The sequence below is a fragment of the Lissotriton helveticus genome, chromosome 2_2, assembly GCF_964261635.1.
Source record: "Lissotriton helveticus chromosome 2_2, aLisHel1.1, whole genome shotgun sequence".
In the NCBI taxonomy this organism is placed as follows: domain Eukaryota; kingdom Metazoa; phylum Chordata; class Amphibia; order Caudata; family Salamandridae; genus Lissotriton; species Lissotriton helveticus.
The window spans coordinates 420,733,981-420,753,386 of NC_136060.1; the positions used below are offsets into that span (position 1 = coordinate 420,733,981).

Below are 19,406 nucleotides of genomic sequence, written 5' to 3' on the forward strand. Positions count from 1 at the left end.
CAAAGGTCGAATTGTGTATTCACTATGTCTATGAGATGATGTCACAGCCGGGAGGTGGTATTTATGTCAGGCGGATATGCATTTGAATCATGTGATCAAGGTAACGGCTGTTACCAAAACGCGTAATGACAGCATGATCATGTAAAACAATAAATAAATATATATATATATATATATATATATATATATATATATATATTTATATATATATATATATATATATATATATATAAATATATATATATAGTATGAATACCTCCGATTACAATTAAAATAATATATGTAATATGTCTTGCAACCTCAGAAATGCCTCTAAAAGCACAATACAATTAACATTATGGTTGGAAAGTAAAAGACAAGTTTGCAGAGAAATGGTATGTGTCAGCTGTCACCTCCATATTACATGCCTAGTAATAACTCTAATTGCATAATTGATAACATCACTTATAACATCAATATCACAGCATTGGTGACAAATGATCTTGGAGGTAACGATTGTTGACCAGCAGAGCACAGCCTTGGCCTGTTCACAGCTGGTCATGATATTCCACACTAAATCTGAAAATTGTGACTCCACGTAGCCCACTGTCCATGGCGGCCATGCTCTTTGTTGGATGGGGCAGGGTGTGGTCTTCAGCCACTCCCTGGGCTCATCCTCTGTAAAGCCCGCACCAATAGCGATTGTTAGGTTGTGCACAGCACGGCCTTGGTGCACATCCAACTCCAGGCACATGTGGGTATTTCCCAGTGGCGTCTGGGACTAGGTAATGTAATGTAATTGCCCATTTATATCGCGCAACAATCGCTCCAAGGAGCATCTAGGCGCCCAAGTATGGCCAACCGATGTAATGTTGCCTCGCTGCTTGACTTGACCAGATCAGGAATCACACTAGGTCTCTGGCAATTGTGTCTTGGAGTTTGAAAAGCCAGGTTTTTAGTTGTTTACGGAACTCTGTTTCACTGTCCAATGCTCTCAGCTGTGCGGGGAGAGTATTCCACGCTTTTGCACCTAGTACCGCCAGGGACTTACCCCCTCGAGTTTTGAGTCTAAACCCTGGAACGGTCAGCAAATTTGCATTTGAGGATCGTAGGGCTCGTGTTGGACAGTATCTCACCAATTTTTTCCTTAGGTATAGTGGGCCTAAGTCGTGGACAGCTCGAAAAGTAATTATCAACACTTTGAACAAAACCCTTTTTGTTATAGGTAGCCAGTGTAGTATGTTAAGGGCCTTGGTTGCTGATGATCTTCTCGGCCATTTTAGAACCAGCCTTGCTGCTGCATGTTGCACCACCTGGAGTTTATGGGTGACCACTTTATTGGTGCCAGCATATAGGCTGTTACAATAGTCGATTTGTGATGTCACCAGTGCAACCATGACCGTTTTCCTTGCCTCAATAGGCAACAAGTCAAAGAACTTCCTCAGCCCCTTTATCACCCCAAAACATGTACCTGCCACTTTAGATACCTGTTGTCTAAAGGACAGGTCAGCGTCGAAGTGTACCCCAAGGTTGCTGGCCGAGATGGTAGTGTGAGGCGGTATTTCTGCCTTCTCTGGCCACCATAATCTGGGAATAAACTCGTTTTTGGGGCCTATTGGCATGATCTCAGTTTTGCCTGTGTTGCATTTCAGATGGTTTCTCCGCATCCTGTCAAATGTGGTCATTAGGCAACATTTGAGCTTTTCCTCCCATACCTGGTTTTCTTTATCCATTACCAGGATCAGTTGCGTGTCGTCGGCGTATGCAATTACATCCATGCCAAATGACGATATCAACTTTATCAGGGGTGCAGTGTAGACATTAAACAATGTCTGGCTCAGGCTGGAACCCTGAGGTACTCCGGTCGACAGTGGTTTCTCACTGGAAAAGAATTCCCCCAGGGTCACCACTTGTCTCCTGTCCTTCAAAAAGTTCTTTATCCACTCCAGGACTGTGCCTGTGATGCCAGATGTTGCTAGCCGGTCTATTAAGATGACATGTGAGACCGTGTCGAAGGCCGCCGACAGATCTAATAAGATCAGGACGGCCTTCTTACCTTGGTCCAAAGCTGAGCGGATAGTCTCAGTAGTAAACAGGAGAGCCGATTCCGTGGAGTGTTGAGTCCTGAAGCCGGCTTGATTGGGATGCCATGCTTCACTGTCTTCCAGAAAACGTGTAAGCTGTTTATTTACCATCGACTCTGTGATTTTACACAATGCCGGAAGTAATGAGATGGGTCGTAGATTTGATAGTGTGGTGGGGTCGGGGAGTTGTTTTTTTTGCAGTGGTTTCACTGCTGCCAGTTTCCACTCAGGGGGGACGTTGGCCGTGGTCAGTGAGGTGTTGACAATGTCATTTATTACTGGATTGGCAATTTCTACAATAAGGTGCAGGAGTCCAATGGGGCACGGATCGAATGGTGATCCTGATTTTGTTGCCAAAATTGCTCGCTTGGTCTCCTCCAGACTGATTGGTCGGAAGGCTGCTAGCTGAGTTTCCTCCTGCCCTATTATATCACTCTCTTTCTTTGACTCTGGTATTGGGATCTCGAAGTCCTTCGTCAGACCCTGTACCTTTTCCTCAAAGAAGTCTGCGATAGAATCACAGATCATCTGTGAGGGAGGGATATCCTGCACTAAACATTTGGGTTTATTGAAGTCATTCACAATTTTAAAAATTGCTTTGTGTTTATTATTAGCAGTTTCTATTGCTGATCTAAAAAACATCTTTTTTGCCTGTTTAATTTGCGCATGATAGGCACTCTTGATCTTTTTATATTTGCCGCGCTCTGTGCTGCAATAGTTTTTTCACCAACTGCGTTCTGCTCTTCGTAGCTCCCCCTGTTTATTTTTGAGCTCTCGGTCGAACCACGGGGCAGAGATCTTCTTTTTCCCATGCCTCATCTTGTTTTTCCCCTGTCCAACCATGCCTTCCAGTTCGTTCATCCATGCCCTAAATGTATTTGGATTTGGGGGTCCTACTGGCTTGGGTCTACACTCTCTGGCCATTGTAGTTAATTCTGGGTGGGTCATTACAGCTTTCCAATCATCTCGTCTGGCCTGACTGCGTTCTTCCACGTGCTTGTCCTTTCTGGTACTCTCAAGAGGAAACATAAAAGGGACCAACGCGTGGTCAGTCCACGTTTGGGGTCTAGGATGGTCTGTTAATAGTGTATTTAGATTGGTAGCAATGCAGTCTATCGTGTGTCCTGCCTCATGGGTGGCTTGAGTATTGCAGATGGTAAGACCTAATACATCCATGATTTCCCTATAGGAGGCAGTAGATGCATCCGTTGTGAACTCTAGATGAATGTTAATATCCCCCAGTACTGTAAAATTGGAGTACCTAAGTATCAGTGGACTAAGTGCTTCCCCAACACTCCCCAGAAAACCTATACATGATCCCGGTGGGCGATAGATCAGTGCCCCAGCAAAGGAGAAATTCTCACTAATTTTAACACAGAAGCCCATCCCTTCCGCATCTTTTAGCTCAGGAAGTTCTGTCACCGAGCAACCGAGTGTATCCCTATATATAATGGCCACTCCTCCTCCCCGTTGTTCTTCTCCTCTATCTAACCCTTTGAGAACCATATCCTGGAGGCAGAGCATGTACCACATCCGGAGTGCACCATGGTTTGAGCCATGTCTCCGTGATGAATAGGCAGTCTAAGTTATCGTCAATCAGTAGGTCCTGGATATGCTGGGCATGCTTTGGCAAGGATCTGGCATTGATTAGGCCAGCCTTTAGGGTGTTATAAGATGCTGTGAGTGCCGAAATTTGTGACCACGAAAAGGTGCAGTGGCACTTCTGGTAACTCACCGGGCCTGTCCAATGTGAGGGATCTAGCTTGTATTTATCACAGCTGGGCTCCGGTTGGAGGGCCAGCAGTTCCTGTCTACTATAACTCCTGGTTTTGATGTTACCAACAGGGTTCCTGGCCCTGCGCCCGGCCTGTGCGCGGACGGGCGCAGACGGGCTTATCTCTGGCGCACCTCTGGCGCGCCATTGGTGCGCCCGCTGCGCGTCGTTACCATCCGTGCACTAAATAAGGGCTGGGCTCGGTCCTGTCCAACAACTGGACCGCCAACCTCAGCAAAGATGGCTGCGTCTAATTAGCCCCAGGAAGTGAGGATCTCACTTCCTCTTTGCCGTGATGTCTCCCTCCACACAAACAGCACTTGCTGCGGTGGAACGGGGAGCAATGCAGCTCGGAAAATGATAGTGCAATTTCAAGGTGAGCACACAAATCACACAAAGTATTATGACACAATAATCAGAGGTTTTAAAAAATGTTCTAAGTGCGAGTTAAAAATGAGCAGGCTGTCAAATAGCATTCATTCAAGCAGCGCGCTCCGTCCTGTGACACACAGCAAACAGACTAGTTGTCAGTCCGCCTGGTAGCAAAGCAGTTTTGAATCTGCTCGCGTCTCCACACAGGTCCTCTAAATAAGGGCTGGGCTCGATCCTGTCCAACAACTGGACCGCCAACCTCAGCAAAGATGGCCGCGTCTAATTAGCCCCAGGAAGTGAGGATCTCACTTCCTCTTTGCCGTGATGTCTCCCTCCACACAAACAGCACTTGCTGCGGTGGAACGGGGAGTAATGCGGCTCCGAAAATTATAGTGCAATTTCAAGGTGAGCACACAAATCACACATAGTATTATGACAATGACACAATAATCAGAGGTTTTAAAAAATTTCTAAGTGCGAGTTAAAAATGAGCAGGCTGTCAAATAGCATTCCTTCAAGCAGCGCGCTCCGTCCTGTGACACACAGCAAACAGACTAGTTGTCAGTCCGCCTGGTAGCAAAGCAGTTTTGAATCTCACAGACACATTGGAGCATCAGAACCTGCAGCTACTGAACCATCTGCACTCTGCAGAAGACCATATCTGGTGGGCTCTGTGGAAATATCTGTCCTGCACCCAAAACTCTTGTTTGACTTAAAATTTAAAATAAAACATTTTTTTAGTGCCACCTTTTACTCTGATGAGCGGTGTACACAAAACTTAACATAACTTGATGTAGCTTTAGATAATAAATTTGGTGGGATATTTGTTAACTAATTTTGTCCAACTGTGCCAAAGGTAAGCTTTGTTTAACCCCTTCCCTTATTTTGCTCTTCCTTGGCAGATGTGCAAAAAACTGACATAGAAAAGTAACCTAGAGCTGCTGAAAGACAGACAGATTTATCAATCAAACCAAAGTTATGAAGGAAAAACAAAAAACACATTTACAGTCTAATCTGCCACACAATCATAACATCTGCATACATAAAGCCACGATTTCATTTTAATATCTTGATGTTAACATCTGAAAATCCCCATGTATTGTATTTTTATGTTACATGTTTATTTCGGGGCAGTTAGAATGAAGCATGTGATATTTTACAGCCACAAATAGTAAGTTTAATACTGTAGTACATTGTTTGGTTGTCTGCATTAACAGAAAGAAACATGCTTATATATGTTCAGGAATGACGATGGAATTTAGTGAAAACATTATTATTATTTGATATAATGAGTATCGTTTTTGTCTGTAGAATAGACTTCGAAGCTGCACTTTGAAATAATCAGCCACTTAGGGCCATATGTATCAACAACCTGATTTGCGATTCTCAAATAGCGATTATTTAGAAATCGCTATTTGAGAATCGAAAATAGTGATGTCTGTACAAAATCGCAATTTTTTAGCGATTACTTAGTATTCCTTAATTGCGATTAGCAAATTGCGAATCGCAATTAAGGAATACTTTCCCATTCATTTCTATGGGCCAGGAGGCCCATAGGAATGAATGGGAAGTTATTCTCAATTTGCGATTCGCAATTTGAGAATCGCAAATTGAGAATCATTTCAAGGGTGCAGGGGTGTCCGAAGGACACCCTGTTGCACCCCTGAAATTAGCATGGGTGCACTTGAGGCCAATTCGCCTTTATTTTTTGCATTTAAGGAATCGCAAAATTTGCGATTCCTTAAATGCAATCTCAAAATAAGGAATCGCAAATTTTGCGATTCCTTATTTTGCACGCAGTTTTCTTTCATACATACCATTTAGCACTAATGCGTTCTCAAATGCCAAAATTCTGTGAATTTCGGCATTTGCGAACGCATTAGTGCTTGATACATATGGCCCAAAGTACTCAGAGTGCAATTCGAATGTTACAGTTGTATTTACTGTCTCTGGACAGAATGCTGATTGGACAAAGGGCATTAAATAGCCCAGCAGTGTGTGATGAAGCATCCTTTATCCAAGTTATCACATTTTTATAATAATTAGATGGTAAGAAGGAAATCAGAATGATACTAGACTTCTGGTTAAATTAAAGCTACAATTCAGATACATTATGTAATATCGGGCATTTAAGAAACATATTTCACAAGAAAAAACCATTTGAATGCGAATTGGATTATTACCACTTCTGTTTGAGCAATAAAAGGAGCAAAACATATTCATATGTATACATGTGCATACGTGTAGCATGGATGATTTTTAATATATGACATATTTTTTATTTTGAATGTGCATTTTCTTGCTGCTGATAAGCACACACATGCATGTATGTAAATAATGTCTGCATTTATTTCTCTACTGTATTGACCTTTGTTGGTCAAAGGAATTTGGCACAGAGATAAAAGGGAGAACACACATCAGTAAGTTGATAATTACGTCCCGAGAGAAGGTAACGCTGGCTAGGATGGCTCCAGTACTTAGCAGGAAGACACGATTTGGACATTTACCTGGGGTTGGGGCAGTGGGACAGGTACAGTTGTCTGAAGTCCTCCCAGCATCATTGTGAATGGAAATGATTTTAGGAGCTGGCGTGGTAACTGCAAGTAGAGAAAAGGAAAACATGTGACTAAGCTAATATCTACTGCTCTTACTTCTACTACCAGTGCTACTCCTGCCCTTCCACAACGAATAATATTGACCTCATTTTATGTAATCCCGCATACGGCCATTTTGTATTTTTATAGTTCTCTAAATAGCATCTGTTATCATTACTAGGAGTTACCATGACACAGTTCAATAGTATTTAGGAGCGGATTTATATCTTGGCGGTAAGGATACTCCGTTGCAACGGCAACAGAATATCCTTACCGCCACGATAGTGGCCCTCCCTATATGCAGGGGGGCCATTGGTGTAACCATGTTGGAGACTACTGTGTCTCCACCATTGGCTAGGCCCTCTCAAACGGCCAATGAAGAAAGAGTCGTAGAAAAATTGTCTATCTCCATCTGCCAAATTAGGATGGGCAGACATGTAACCGTATTTTTACTGTCCGTCGGGACAGTAAAAAAGAAATAACACCCCCCGCAGGGGACATTATCTTTTTTTCTTTTAAAAAAGAAAATCCGGTTACATGATTTTCTTTTTGAAAATAAAAAAAGAAAACAGGTTGGTGTAACGCTCTGTCATGTTGACGGAGCCCTGCACCAAACAGCAAAATGCATTGACAGGAACCGCCATGGCGGCGGTTCCTGGCAATGCTTTATAAATAACCATTATCTTGGCAGTCATTTATAATTCTGGCGGTCGGGCCCTTCTAATGTTAAGTTAACAGGTATTTATAGAGCGCACGGCTACTCCAGGGAGTGTCCCGGCGCTGTGAAAGACCCGGAAACACAGAACAAAGTACACCAACACAGGAACTACTGCTGAAAAAGCCAAGCAGATTTACGAGCCCCTAGCGACACTTTTATGCCGCTGTTGCGTCACTTTTGTGACGCAGCAGCGGTGTAAACAATGTGTCACTATGCGACATATTTACAACAAAAGGAAGCCCTGTACAAGTGACTCAGTGAAATCTACAAGATCACTAAGTCACTTTTACGTCCCTGCTACGTCAAATCCTTACGCCTGCTTGAAGCAGGCATGAGGAGTGATGCAAAATATTAGGTATAGGGCTGCCCTGAGCAGTGCTGGAGTTGCGTCGCACTTGCGACACAACTCCAGCACTGCATCACCCTCACGCCGACGGATGCATCATGCATCTGTCTATCCTTGCGTCATGGTGCGGCGCATTGTAAATGCGGCGCATCCATGGTGGCATAAGGGTTTTTTTGAGTCACCCCAAAAAACTGGTGCATCCCTGCTAGCATGCAGGGATGCGCCAGTTATTGTAAATTTGCCCCAACGTTTTTAATTTTCTCCTGCAAGTGAAGAGATCCTGGACCTGTCTAAGAGAGAGAGGCAGGCTATTCCAGAGGCGTGAGGCCACCACTTGAAAGGATCTGCCCCCTATGCGGGAGATACTAATCTGTTCAAAAGTTGCCGTGAACACCTTATTTTCATATTTGTTATATTAATTTTCTTCTTCATTCAAAGTTGCTTGCGTGCTCCCTGGACTGCGTGGCCCGCCCAGTGCCACGTTGGAATAAACAGCAAAGAAAGTGGGGCGCTGTCACACCCCATGTCCAGACGCACAGCTGATCTGATGCATGTCGCAAATTCGTAAGTGACTTCACAATCAGCTTTATCGTTCTGTACTATAATAAATCCATAGGCTCCATATTGTTAAATTTCATGCTTTTTATTTTCAATCAACTTCCCACACGTGATTAGCCAATGTTAATGCCATTTCTCATGCCACGGATATGCCAATCCAGGCCTTTTTTCCAGGGACGTGCAAAACATAAGACATCCTCAATAATAAGTGTTGATGTTACCCAATGCATTTCGGGCTTTGCTCAGCCCTTCGTCAGGGGTCCACTAGAAAATTTAAACAAACATTGCTATTAGCACATTGCTACACGTTACTGCAATAGATTCAAATCACTTAGCAATCACGAAACCATGTTGAGTTTAAAGTTTAACAAATGGATTTACAAATATTTAGCGCTACCCGCATAACACGAAGCTTCAGTGCTACCGTTACTGAACTACAAGGAATCATCTGACAAATTCCCTTTATCATGATAGTATACTTCCAACACATTACATGCAGCCCCCGAGTTTAAACAAACCCAAATGTTACTGTTTTCCCTCCCACTACTGTCTGACCAGGTTTCCAACCATGCGATCTCGTACCTTAGTAATGTCATTCCTTTTTACGGGCTCGGCGACGTTACCACGAAGTGGGGAGGAGCTGCGAGCCGTATTGTAGCGGGTTTCTCGTTCGTGCTGGATAAATATTTCTTTGCTCGTGCATTTTCAGTGCGCTATTTTATTATCTGAATAGTGATTGGTCGTCGCGGTGCTGTTTTTTTAGTAGTCTTCATGTGATAGGGCATATGTAATGTTAGTCGGCCATTTTTGGCATATTCTGTGCGGTTACGCGCACAGCAGACCATTAATTTTAACTAGGAGCTGTCAGAGTGCCCGTGTAATGCAATCCAGATGGTGGGAGCGCGTTCACCATTCTGCATTGCATGTATAGGGCGCGCGTTCGTCTGCAGCGTTTTTGGGGCTGAGAAATGTGGACGTCTATTGTATTGAACTTTTATGTGATTTATCATTGCTCTTTTATTAGCAGCCTTGGTTACACTAATTATGATAAGAGTCCGAGTGCCTAGAACATTGTCAGGGCTAATTTTGTTGTTTCCAGTAGCTATCTTAGTTCTGAGTTAGAATATTAATCTCGTGACACCTTGTGGCAGATAGGGGCTACTGCAGGGATTCGGTGCAAAGCAAGTACCACTCTCGACGAGTATAGTTTTTTTCCAGCCGGCTTTAGCTTAACGGCTTTGTATTCGTGAAAAACGGCAGTGTTAAGTGCACATTAGCGGACTCCCAGCTTTTCATCCAGAACCACACCTCATAGAATGCCTGGTGAATGAAGTGTGCGCAGTGTGTCACGAGGACGCCCAGAGGGACTGGTCCACGTTTGAGAAGTGAATGGTGACGCAGTTAGACTATGCACACACAATGTAAGGGGAAGACAGAAGGTGAAAGAACTTGGGTATCGTACCGGCGGCATCAGAGCTAGGAGCGAGTTGGTGAGATACACGTGTTTAGATTGTACTTGTAATCAGTTCAGTTTTGTATGCTTGTTAAACTTTTGGTTATAAAAACTGTTTGCAGTACCCTTGCTGCCTTCAGTGACAAACCACAGCATGTCTGTACTCGCCATAGAGGGATAGTAATGAACAGCTTTGATAGATGTTATGCGCTATAATTCTCATGGAAATGAAGCAATATTTTATGGCAGGAAAGAAAGCACTTGCGAAGGAAGAGTATGAAGAACTACTGGCACGTTAAAAACAATTGACAGACGCATTTCCTGTGGGCGGGAGGGCACGACTCCTTAGACTAAACAACGTGAGAATATATTTCAAATGTTTAACCGCTTCATGACATAATAAGCATTATAAACACTAAACTGCCCGCATTAATCCCTCCCCCAGATGTGGATGGGCTGACCCTAACGTGCGCAACTCTTGCGGATTCCATAACAGTTTTCTTTGTTTACTTGCCATAATTTATACAAGCCTGGCAACGGATTACTTTCCGTAATTGATTAGATTGTACATGGTTAACGATCACAGCCACACTGGTTTAGTTACAGGTTTGTGAACCGCATCCCCAGGCCTGCTGCACCCTAAAAAGATTAATGTTGGCTAACCTTTCCATTTTACAGTAAATATGTGGAAGAGAACTGTGAGTTTAAGAGCCTGATTTCTTCTTGGCACGCCGTGTTCACAACCAACCAGTACTACCACTATCAGTACCACCACCACCACCAGTACTACCAGTACTACAGCCACCAGTACTACCTCTACCACCACCACCAGTACTACCAGTACCACGACCACCAGTACTACCACTACCAGTACTACCACTACCACCACCAGTACTACCACCACCAGTACCACCACCAGCAGTACTACCAGTACTACCACCATCAGTACTACCACCACCAGTACTACCACTACCAGTACCATCACCAACAGTACTACCACTACCAGTACCACTACCACCACCAGTACTACCAGTACTATAGCTACCAGTACTACCACTACCACCACCAGTACTACCAGTACCACGACCACCAGTACTTCCACTACCACCACCAGTACTACCACCACCAGTACCACCACCACCACCAGTACTACCAGTACTACCACCATCAGTACTACCAGTACAACTACCACCACCAGTACTACCACCACCAGTACCACCACCAGTACTACCACCATCAGTACTACCAGTACTACCACCACCAGTACTACCACTACCTGTACCACCACCACCAGTACTACCACTACCAGTACCACCACCACCACCAGTACTACCAGTAGTACCACCATCAGTACTACCAGTACTACCACCACCAGTACTACCACTACTACAGCCACCAGTACTACCACTACTACAGCCATCAGTACTACCAATACCACCACCAACAGTACTACCACCAGTACTACCAGTACCACTACCACCAACAGTACTACCAGTACTACCACCATCAGTACTACCAGTGCTACCACCACCAGTACTACCACTACTACAGCTACCAGTACTACCACTACTTTATCCACCAGTACTACCACTCCCACCACCACCACTACCACCACCACCAGTACTACCAGTACCACTACCACCAGTACTATCACTACCAGTACCACCACCACCAGTACTACCACCACCAGTACCACCACCACTAGTACTACCACTACCAGTACTACCAGTACCACCACCACCACCAGTACTACCACTACCAGTACCACCACCCCCAGTACTACCAGTACTACAGCCACCAGTACTACCACTACAACCAGTACTACCAGTACCACGACCACCAGTACTACCACTACCAGTACTACCAATACCAGTACCACTACCACCACCAGTACTACCACCACCAGTACCACCACCACCAGTACTACCACTACCAGTACTACGGGCAGCAGTACCACCACCAGTAGCACTACCACTACCGGTACCACCACCAGTACTACCACTACCAGTACCACCACCACCAGTACTACCACTACCAGTACCACCACCAGTACCACCACTACCAGTACTACCACCACCAGTACTACCACCACCAGTACTACCACTAACAGTACCACCACCTCCAGTACTACCACTACTACCACTACCAGTACCACCACCACCAGTACTACCAGTAACACCACCACCAGTACTACCACTACCAGTACCACCACCACCAGTACTACCACTACCAGTACCACCACCCCCAGTACCACCACTACCAGTACCACCACCACCACCAGTACTACCACCATCAGTACTACCAGTACTACCACCACCAGTACTACCACTACTACAGCCACCAGTACTACCACTACCACCACCACCACCACCACCAGTACTACCACCACCACCAGTACTACCAGTACCACCACCACCAGTACTACCACAACCAGTACTACCAGTACCACTACCACCACCACCAGTACCACCACCACCAGTACTACCAGTACCACCAGTACTACCACTACCACCAGTACTACCACTACCAGTACCACCACCACCACCAGTACTAACAGTACTACAGCCACCAGTACTACCACTACCACCACCACCAGTACTACCAGTGCCACGACCACCAGTAATACCACTACCAGTACTACCACTACCAGTACCACTACCACCGCCAGTACTACCACCACCAGTACCACCACCACCAGTACTACCACTACCAGTACTACGGCCAGCAGTACCACTAGCACTACCACTACCGGTACCACCACCAGTACTACCACTACCATTACCACCACCAGCAGTACTACCACTACCAGTACCACCACCAGTACCACCACTACCAGTACTACCACCACCAGTACTACCACCACCAGTACTACCATTACCAGTACCACCACCTCCAGTACTACCACTACCAGTACCACCACCACCAGTAATACCAGTAACACCACCACCAGTACTACCAGTAACACCACCACCAGTACTACCACTACCAGTACCACCACCACCAGCACCACCACTACCAGTACTACCACTACCAGTACTACCAGTACCACTACCACTACCACCACCACCAGTACCACCATCACCAGTACTACCACCACCAGTACTACCAGTACCACCACCACCACCAGTACTACCACTACCAGTACCACCACCACCACCAGTACTACCAGTACTACAGGCACCAGTACTACCACTACCACCACCACCAGTACTACCAGTACCACGACCACCAGTACTACCACTACCAGTACTACCACTACCAATACCACTACCACCACCAGTACTACCACCACCAGTACCACCACTACCAGTACTACGGCCAGCAGTACCACCACCACCAATGCTACTGCTCACCACCAGCCATCAGTGCACAATTTCTACAGGCAGTCACGACCATCAGTACATACATCGATTGTTACACATCCACAATTAAGTATTGTAGCAATCTCAGTATGGTACACTTTAGTTTTAAACATATTCATGTAAAAACACAGCATGCCACCATTCCTACAATTACAATCTAACACACATAATTCCACTACACACCACATTAACACACTCCATAACACTTAGCAAAAATACATTACCATTTACAATGCCATTAGCTCAAACTCAAATAAATCCGAGCCCGATTGCATTTCTAATGCTTGTTCATCTGGTGGCGGATTGTAAATGCCCGCCAACTTTCCCGCTCTTAAAACTCTCTAGATCAGTGGATCCCAATCGGTGCGCCACGGCGCCCTGGTGCGCCATCCAAACTACCCAGGGGTGCCTGGAACACAGTTTGGGAACCACTGTCAAGGCCTTTGACCTCTTCGAGAGATAATGACTTCAAGAGAAACAGAAACACTCCATAAATAACTTTTCCATGCAACCCAAAATGCACACCACGGGCTGAAAAGAGTTATTTCTACAAGGGGAAAACAATTAAAGCTGCACACACAAAGGAAGGTGATGAGTCCTAATCCTGCCACCTTTACCCCTGCGTCAGAACTGACAGGAACATTTGGAAACCCTCCGTTCATCTTTCTGCATTCTTTTTCTCTCTCCACAAACAAGAGGCTGAATAGGTCGGACTGCCTGAGACATGCATTTTGCCGCCAAACAAGGTACTACAATGCAGACTCTGTCCCCCCACCCCCCAACCCCCTCCCCTCCAATTCTTTTACTAACTTCTTGGGTGCAACAATTGTTTTGAACCAATATTTGCACTATTTCGTCCCAAAAAGTACATTGTTTTTCCCCTTAAAGTACAGGCCTGTCATAGACATGTTTTTTTTTAATAAACAATACCAGTTTGTAGGTATGTTTTTGGCAGCGCCCTCGCTTTCTGTCACAACGCCGAAGACCATCAAGTTGCTGCTGCAGCCAAGCAATTTAGTGAGTCAGAAACACGATCTTGCATGTCAATCAGGAAATGTTCGACATCGGGCTCAAAAACTACTTTATAATAACTTAAAATCAGTCTAAACTTTCTCAATTAACCACATTTACAGGGAGCGATTTAAAGATAGGATATCAAAGGAAGCAGAAATACGTTTGCACTTATAATTGCAAGATTCATATCTGTTTACAAACGACCACAATTCTGATATTTAGGCCAGTGGTTCCCAAACCTAAATTTTAGGCAATTATTCCTATTTTCGTGCTAATTCTGATTCAGGTGTCAACTCCCCAGTGCCTAAATCTGGTGTAAAAATGGTATGGTATAAGTGCATGTGGGTGGTGGTGGAAAGTTTAATCTAAGAGTTTCAAGTGGGGTCCAGAAGTATTGTGGAAGATTTTCAGATCTTTATCTCTTTTTTACCTTCAATATTTAGGCAATTTTGATGAATGGCATGTATAGCTGATAATGTAGTCTTTGATACTAGAATGCAGTACAATTTTAAGAGGTCATTGACATAACTTTCTTCAAAATCTTTTGGATTTTGGTATCGTCAGTCCTGAACTTTATCAGTTAAATACAAATATTTAATATGATTACATAAAGAGTTCAGTTTAATTGCCTGCTACCCATGAACAGTCAGGGTCATACACTGTTTATTATTGAACCCCCTCTGTTGGGGCATTCATCACAATGCCTGCACTGGCCTGTAAGGTTAACAATGTTTTGAATGCACTGTGACTAAACCAAGAAAGTTATTTTATTAAAAAACTGTTATATAATTATTCAGTTGCATCTATGATTATAATACCTTCATCAGCTTCATGGCAATTATTTTCAGGGAGAAAAATTGAAGTTCTCCCAAGACTGGGCTTACATTCCCTCACTCACTAAAAAAGTAAGATAATGGGGAGCCACGGTGTAGGAGAGTAGGGTCTGCAATCCTATGATCACCCAGATTTTTGCTTTTTGCTGCACTGGTTTACGACTTTCCCTGGCTGTGGGCCTGCTAATCCGACCCACAGCCTAGCTGTTCTCTCTATCCAAATTGTACTCAGGTACTGAATTGGCACTGGGCCCTCTCCAAGTCCCTGTACCCAGGGCTGAGGTGTACCCAGAAGTCTCCCAGGGGCTGAAGCATGTATTATGCCACCCCTGGGCTGACTAACTAAACTGACGCAACTGGCTGCACGACAGCTGGGGGCAAGGTGGTGTACTCACCCTTTGCTTTAGATATAGTATACCTATATCTAACCCTAAAATGGACACACAGATCTCCTATCAGTCACTCCTATGGCAGGCCTTAACAATCCTGAAGGCAGAGTGCTTGGAATCGTGTGAGATGGTGCTCTGGCATGAGCTGAGCCTGTCTGCGGCTTTCGGGATCCATCCCATAGCCGTTTCCATGATATCGCATACCATATACTCTTAAGTGCATTATAATCCTCGCGGTTATATGCCAACTCTGGTATCGCTTTATCAAAACATGTCGAGTAAGGTGTCATACGAATTGGAATACTAACCCCTCGCCAATTCTGGCGACGGGGTTAGCATTCCACCCTTCTAGAGGGACACGACATGTATGTAACCCCTAACCCCGGTTAAAGTCAAACAGAGCCTCAGCTCCACAAAATGGATGCTGCCACCGAGACACAAGTCTGCCCTCCTGCTGCTGGGAGTCCTCCCAGAGCAGGAGATAAGGACAAAGGGTTTCCTGCCAGGGGCGGTGCCAGCACCGTCCCAGACAGGATTTTGTGTATTGTAGGTAGGCAGGGCTTCAGAGGAAGGTGACTGCACGTGGCACCCCGGTGCTCACTGTGCATAGGCCGGCTTGAACCAGTTCCAGGGACACTCCAGACCCTGTGCTGGGGAAAAGCCCGCCAAGGAAGTGGGTGTAACCACCCCCCTCCTGGTCCCACCCATAGGGCAGGACTTAGTCGCGTGCCAGCCCCCTTTTCCCAGATAAAGGTAGGGACTGGCCCCCTTCCAAATCAGATCATCTTTGAATCCTGAAACTACTTTCTACGAAAGGAACTCAAGACTTCTCCCTAAGATTTCTCCCTTGTGGCTAAGGAGTAGTCACCCTGCATCCGCAGGCACCATCAAGAACACTGCGGTCTGCTGCACGTCCTTCCTCCGGAATCCGACTGCCCAGCTCGACGAGGACCGGCTTCCCTGGCACCTCTGACCTCTACCCACCTCTACAGCCCAGCTGAGAACCGTGGGTGCGACGAGACCTCGAGGGACCGGCCATCTTCAAGACTGCACGACTTCTGCACAGCAAGCCCGCCGAGTAATTTTCTGGTGAGTGCTTTGGGGTCTGAGAAGCCCCGACCCTGAGCAGCTCCAGCACCGAAGAGTAGCCCCCCAGCATCTCCACGATCGGCGTGGGGCCCTTCTGCTTTTTGCTGCTCACCGCGTTGTTTGGCTACTAGCCCGCTGGCTTGTGGCCTTCTGAACGATGCCCGACGACATTTCTGCTGCTGGTCTGGTTGCTCCAGACTGGCCCTTGCTCCCTTCCAGAAGAGGAGTACCCCGGAACGTCCTGGTCCACTCAAGACGCCATTTTGAGTCCACCGCGTGGGCTTGAATTAGCCAAGGCTTGTTGCCCAATCCTGGGTAACTTCGACGCCGACAGCTTCATCCATCGTGGGACAGCTCGCCTCTCCATCCTGGTCGCCGACAACGCCTCCTGGTCCGTGAGATCTGCAGAGCCAGCGTCGCCCACTCACCTAGTCGAGGTGACTACCATCCGGTGCCCTCCTGGTGCCCACTGACTACTGGCTCGTAGTCACGAACTTGGTCCCCTCTGCTTTCAGGTGTCAACCTTCCTCCAGATCCAGGCTTGGATCAACTCGAACAATCTTCACTGGTCGCCTGCCAGCATCTTTCTTCCAGGCTCCTGGTCCGGCAACGAGGATTCCCGACGTCTTTTGAGACCTATGCAGCTGCAGCCCCTGGGCTAGGTAACTTCGGCATTTCGGTGCCCCAGCATAGCCTCACTATCCAAGGGTCAGGATCCACTGTCGTTTTCTCCCTACCAGGTCGGGTTCGCCCGTGAACACTAACTTTGCCTTTACTAGCTTCCATAGACTTTGTCCCGCCTCCCGCGTGAGAGTGCACACTCTGCACCCGAGTCCCCTAGGCCTCCTAGAAGTAATCTAACGATTCCATAGTCAAGTCCTAGCGATTCCAAAGCCTATTAGTACTGTACTTACCTGCTAGTAATTTCGCATTCCACTTTTAGAGTATATGGTTTTTCGGGCCCCTCGGGCATTTGTGTATACTGTGCTAACTTAAGTATTTTCGTAAGAGTTTTGTTGTGTGCCTAGCACCCTGTCCTCATAAAGAGTACAGGGTTGTTGTGATTCTAATAAATACACTGTTTATTTTCATAACACTTGTGTGGTGTCCTTTCACTGGGTGTTCAAGGGGTAATGTGATGGTAAAACAGCTGGCTTAACACGCCCTCAAGAGTCTTAGCATTTGACTGCTCGTATCCATGCTACTAGGATAGCTGGTCTATAAGGTTGACTTACAACCAATCATCAATAAGGGTTGTTTGGACTGATATATAGTGATCACTAGAATAGTGAGCACTGCACATCAGGCCAACTTCTCACATTGGTGAGCAGCGGTTGGGATTTGAGCTTGCTGTTGTTTTACCACACATGCCCTAAGAATATCTTGTGAAAGATCACATAAGTACTAAAGGTACATATAACTTAGCTTAGAATACTCTGAGTTCTACTGAACCAGCTGTTGTAGCTCCTAGGGCCTAGCACACCCTAAACTACAACTCTAGCAAGGGATCAGTAGGCAAACATATAGTGTAGGTAAGTGCACCACTTACACCTCACTAGAAAAGCATGTCTACCCAGGGAGAATCTACTGAGACTCCCCTGGTCAGTGTTGACCCTCCACAGGTCACTTCAAGATATGCAGCTCTCAGTTTCCAGGAGATGAGACAAATCTGTGTCTCCAGGAAACTGAAGCAGGGGTCTAACCCCACCACTCCCTTTCTGATAGGTCTCTTAGAGACATATGATGCCAGAAAGATTTCTCAGTTACATGAGAATATGCCAGCCTTAGAGGGAACCTCTGGGGATCCAGACCTCCCCAACACTGCCACAGCAGTTGAGGGAGAGGAGGATCAGGAGGAACTCTCTGGGGATGAGGTAGACAAAGGTCTTGAGGTAGTCAGAAGGCTAACCAGGGCCAACTTAGACTTACTTGGGCTAGGATCTGGGGGACCCCCAGTACTAACCCTAAGTGGGCCTAACCTTGGAGTTAGGAGAGATAGATCTCTTTCTAGGGACTCCAATAGATCTCTGCACTCTAATGCCTCTTCTCAGGGGAGAAGGAATCCTCCACAGAGGAGATTTACTTCCCCTCAGAGAAGGGAGCATGAGGCTAGGATGAGACAAGCTGAACTGAGGATTGAAAGGGAAGAACTTGCCCTGGCCAAAGAGAAGCTTGCCTTTGCTAGAGAGCAGCAGATGAGTGGGTTAGCACCCACTGGTGGCAGCAATCTCCCAAGAGATAGAGAGAAGGGTTTAGATACTAAACACCTGACTAAAATAGTGCCCCCCTTTAAGCAAGGGGATGATATCCAGAAATGGATGGCTGCTTTGGAGAGGGCCTGCACTGTGCAGTGCATTCCCCGAAGTCAGTGGGCAGCTATACTGTGGCTCTCCTTTGATGGTAAAGGTAGAGACAAGCTCCTCACTACAAGAGTGGGGGATGCTAATGATTACCAGGTCCTGAAAAATGCACTGATTGATGGGTTTGGTTTAACCACTGAGCAGTACAGGTTGCTGTTCAGAGACACCCAGAAAACTCAGTCTCAGGACTGGTCTGACTTTGTGGATTGTGCCACTAAGGCTTTGGAGGGCTGGTTGCTGGGTAGCAAGGTTACAGATTACACAGGATTGTATAATCTAATGATGAGAGAACAAATTTTAAACAATTGTCAGAACCAGTTGCTGCACCAGCACCTTGTTGATTCAGATCTGACCTCTCCCCAAGAATTGGGAAAGAAGGCAGACAAATGGGTCAGGACAAGGATCAAGCAGAACCAGAACCAGAACCAGGGTGGTCAGAAGAAAGCAGACCAGAAGGGTAATGTTAAGAGTGAACAAAATG

At 45.9% G+C, this 19,406-nt stretch overlaps 1 protein-coding gene across 1 annotated transcript in view; it reads right to left on the reverse strand.

Moving 5' to 3' along the window:
• CD8A (CD8 subunit alpha) overlaps positions 1-19,406 on the reverse strand; it is a 95,107-nt gene that overhangs the window by 39,441 nt on the left and 36,260 nt on the right. Inside the window, exon 4 of the mRNA XM_078678676.1 lies at positions 6,717-6,806. Within this exon, the coding sequence (XP_078534802.1) occupies positions 6,717-6,806 (90 nt within the window). The remainder of the gene's footprint in view (positions 1-6,716; positions 6,807-19,406) is intronic.